This window comes from Branchiostoma floridae, chromosome 8 (assembly GCF_000003815.2).
Source record: "Branchiostoma floridae strain S238N-H82 chromosome 8, Bfl_VNyyK, whole genome shotgun sequence".
NCBI classification, from domain to species: domain Eukaryota; kingdom Metazoa; phylum Chordata; class Leptocardii; order Amphioxiformes; family Branchiostomatidae; genus Branchiostoma; species Branchiostoma floridae.
This window is the reverse complement of record NC_049986.1, coordinates 8,309,069-8,311,284: the sequence shown is the minus strand read 5'-3', so window position 1 is coordinate 8,311,284 and position 2,216 is coordinate 8,309,069. Positions and strand designations below refer to the sequence as shown.

At 39.7% G+C, this 2,216-nt stretch overlaps 1 protein-coding gene across 1 annotated transcript in view; it reads right to left on the bottom strand.

Moving 5' to 3' along the window:
* Nucleotides 1-2,214, bottom strand: part of LOC118421184 (collagen alpha-1(I) chain-like) — a gene marked incomplete at its 5' end in the record, with an annotated part of 73,947 nt that extends 71,733 nt beyond the window's left edge. The window contains 1 exon segment of the mRNA XM_035828346.1: nt 2,145-2,214. Within this exon segment, the coding sequence (XP_035684239.1) occupies nt 2,145-2,214 (70 nt within the window).
* Between the last annotated feature and the right edge of the window lie 2 nt (nt 2,215-2,216).

Sequence of the window (2,216 nt, the reverse complement as noted above, 5' to 3'; positions counted from 1 at the left end):
CTGTTATGAGATAATCTGTAGGTTTAACTCGACCATGGGAACGGCAGTCAGGCAAGAATGGGTTATAGCATGGAGGGAGAAATGCCAAAATATCTGCATGTTGTACTAGTACATTGTCCTTGTAGTAAGAATACACTCGCAGCACCCAGTATTGGTTTGTTATACAGTACGTAATACAGTCTTTGAACAGGAAACCATTTGATTACCTTTAAAGGCTTTATCAAGAAGGTTAAGTTCTCGGCAGAGTTTGTGTGTGTGTCTGTGACCACGATTATCCGACAAGGCCTGGATGGATTGTTTCATATTTGATATGTGGGTAGGTCTTGTTGGGACCTATAAATGATTAGATTTTGGACCTCCTAGTGACTATCTATGGTAATGCAGTGGGACTTTTGGTTTTGGACAAGCTAGAGTCATGATTTTTGGTTGGTAGGTAGCTCTTGAAAAAGTAAAAAAGTTTGGCCCTCTAGCAGCTATCCTTGGAAGTGCAGAGGGTGTTTCAATTGCAGACATTGAAAAAGACTTTGTAACAGGATAGTAACTTTGGGGAGGGCTGACATAATGATATGTATGCAAACTAGTACTTGATTTGCATAGCCTACACTATCAACAAGTTGAAAATCATTACCACAGCAAACCCGAGATATCCAAACAGGAAGTTCCACTGCAATACCTTAACAAGTTGCTAGGCGGCACAAAATCTAATCATTTTGAGGTATCAATACCTACCTACATGACAATCCATCCCTGCATTCTCATCATATTTATACACTTACATGCACAGACATATGCACTCGGAAACATACCGGTAAACATTCTTGGCAATGGAAATAAAAGTAAAAGATATCAGCTCCTGAAGACATCCCCTTAACCCTAGAGGGATGGTTAGGACTACCATTAAGGGCTGAGATAGCCCCAGACTTCAATGTCGGTGGTCTAACCCCTTAAGACTCCCACCTGGCGCAAAGTTAAACATCCAGGTGACCCATTCCTGTCTGGGCCAGTTTGGAGACGACCACCTGATAGGTTTTCGATGAGGACTGACACGACCTTGCTTGAAGCCATGAGTTTTAATTTCCCACTGGTCTACATGAAAATGACCTGGCCGGCTGCCATGTTGTGGTGAAATCCCTCCTATCTGTCTGAAGATCAGAAACCCGAGAGTTTATGGAGAAACCGCTCAAGTGTGTATTTTGACATGCTATCCCTCAGTCTGAAAGTCCTTGCAGATTGAGCGTTATAAAATATTATGAAATGTTGCACCTTAACGCAGTAAGTTATATCCCACTGTTTACGTCTATGTGTGGGTGGGAAAGCTTTCAAATGAAATAGAAATATAACAAGGTTACTGTCAAACTACTTTGCTTTTCTCCTATTTCATTTCAAATCTGGAATAACTCAATCATGGAGTCAATGTGAAACAAAATGCTTTAAAGGACATTTCACTTTAAAATTTGTAAATTGGTCTCTTGCAATTTTCTCAGCTCTACAACACATTTTGTAAATTACAACGTACAATGAAAATACTATAATTTTCTGCGAGAATGGTTCTACAAATGGCTTTGAGCATTGAGTACTTATAAATAAGAAAAGGTAAGAAACATGGAAATCCCTAACAGAAAAGCCAAAATGTATCCTTTTCTTTTGATTTCTTACTTTGGTAGCTCCTTTAGAGTAATGTACCTGATGAACTGAAAATGGAAAATTAATGAATAGTTAACAAGTGTTAACAGCTAACAGATTTCTGTTTCACCAGATTTGTATCACGTTTGTATGTCACTGAATAAAGGGACTCTTTTTTCACAACCACAGCTTTATTTTCATTGACGTTTTGGTGACCGTCTGTTTCCTTCGACATAAATCTTTGGTTGTGAAAAAGAGTCTCTTTATTCAGCCTAAAGATTTGTCTACGAGCTGTGTGTTAAAAGAAGAAGAGCAGGAGGGTCTAACTAGAGAGGTCAACAGGTTACAGCGAGCCTAGAGCAGAATGCTTGGTAGGCTAATCATTTACGTTGCAAACGTGGAATAATGACACAAAAGTGTCAAAAAGTGGTAGTAAATCTGAGATTTCTTAGTTCTAGAATATTTCAAATTTGAGCGCAAAAAACTCCCTAGCATAGCTTAAGAAGAAGAGCTGTCCTTACCGTCTGTGAATGCGGTGTCCTGTTCTGGTCGTGCCTGTGAAGTGGTGAGCCAGCTCAGCTGGAGCAGCAGCA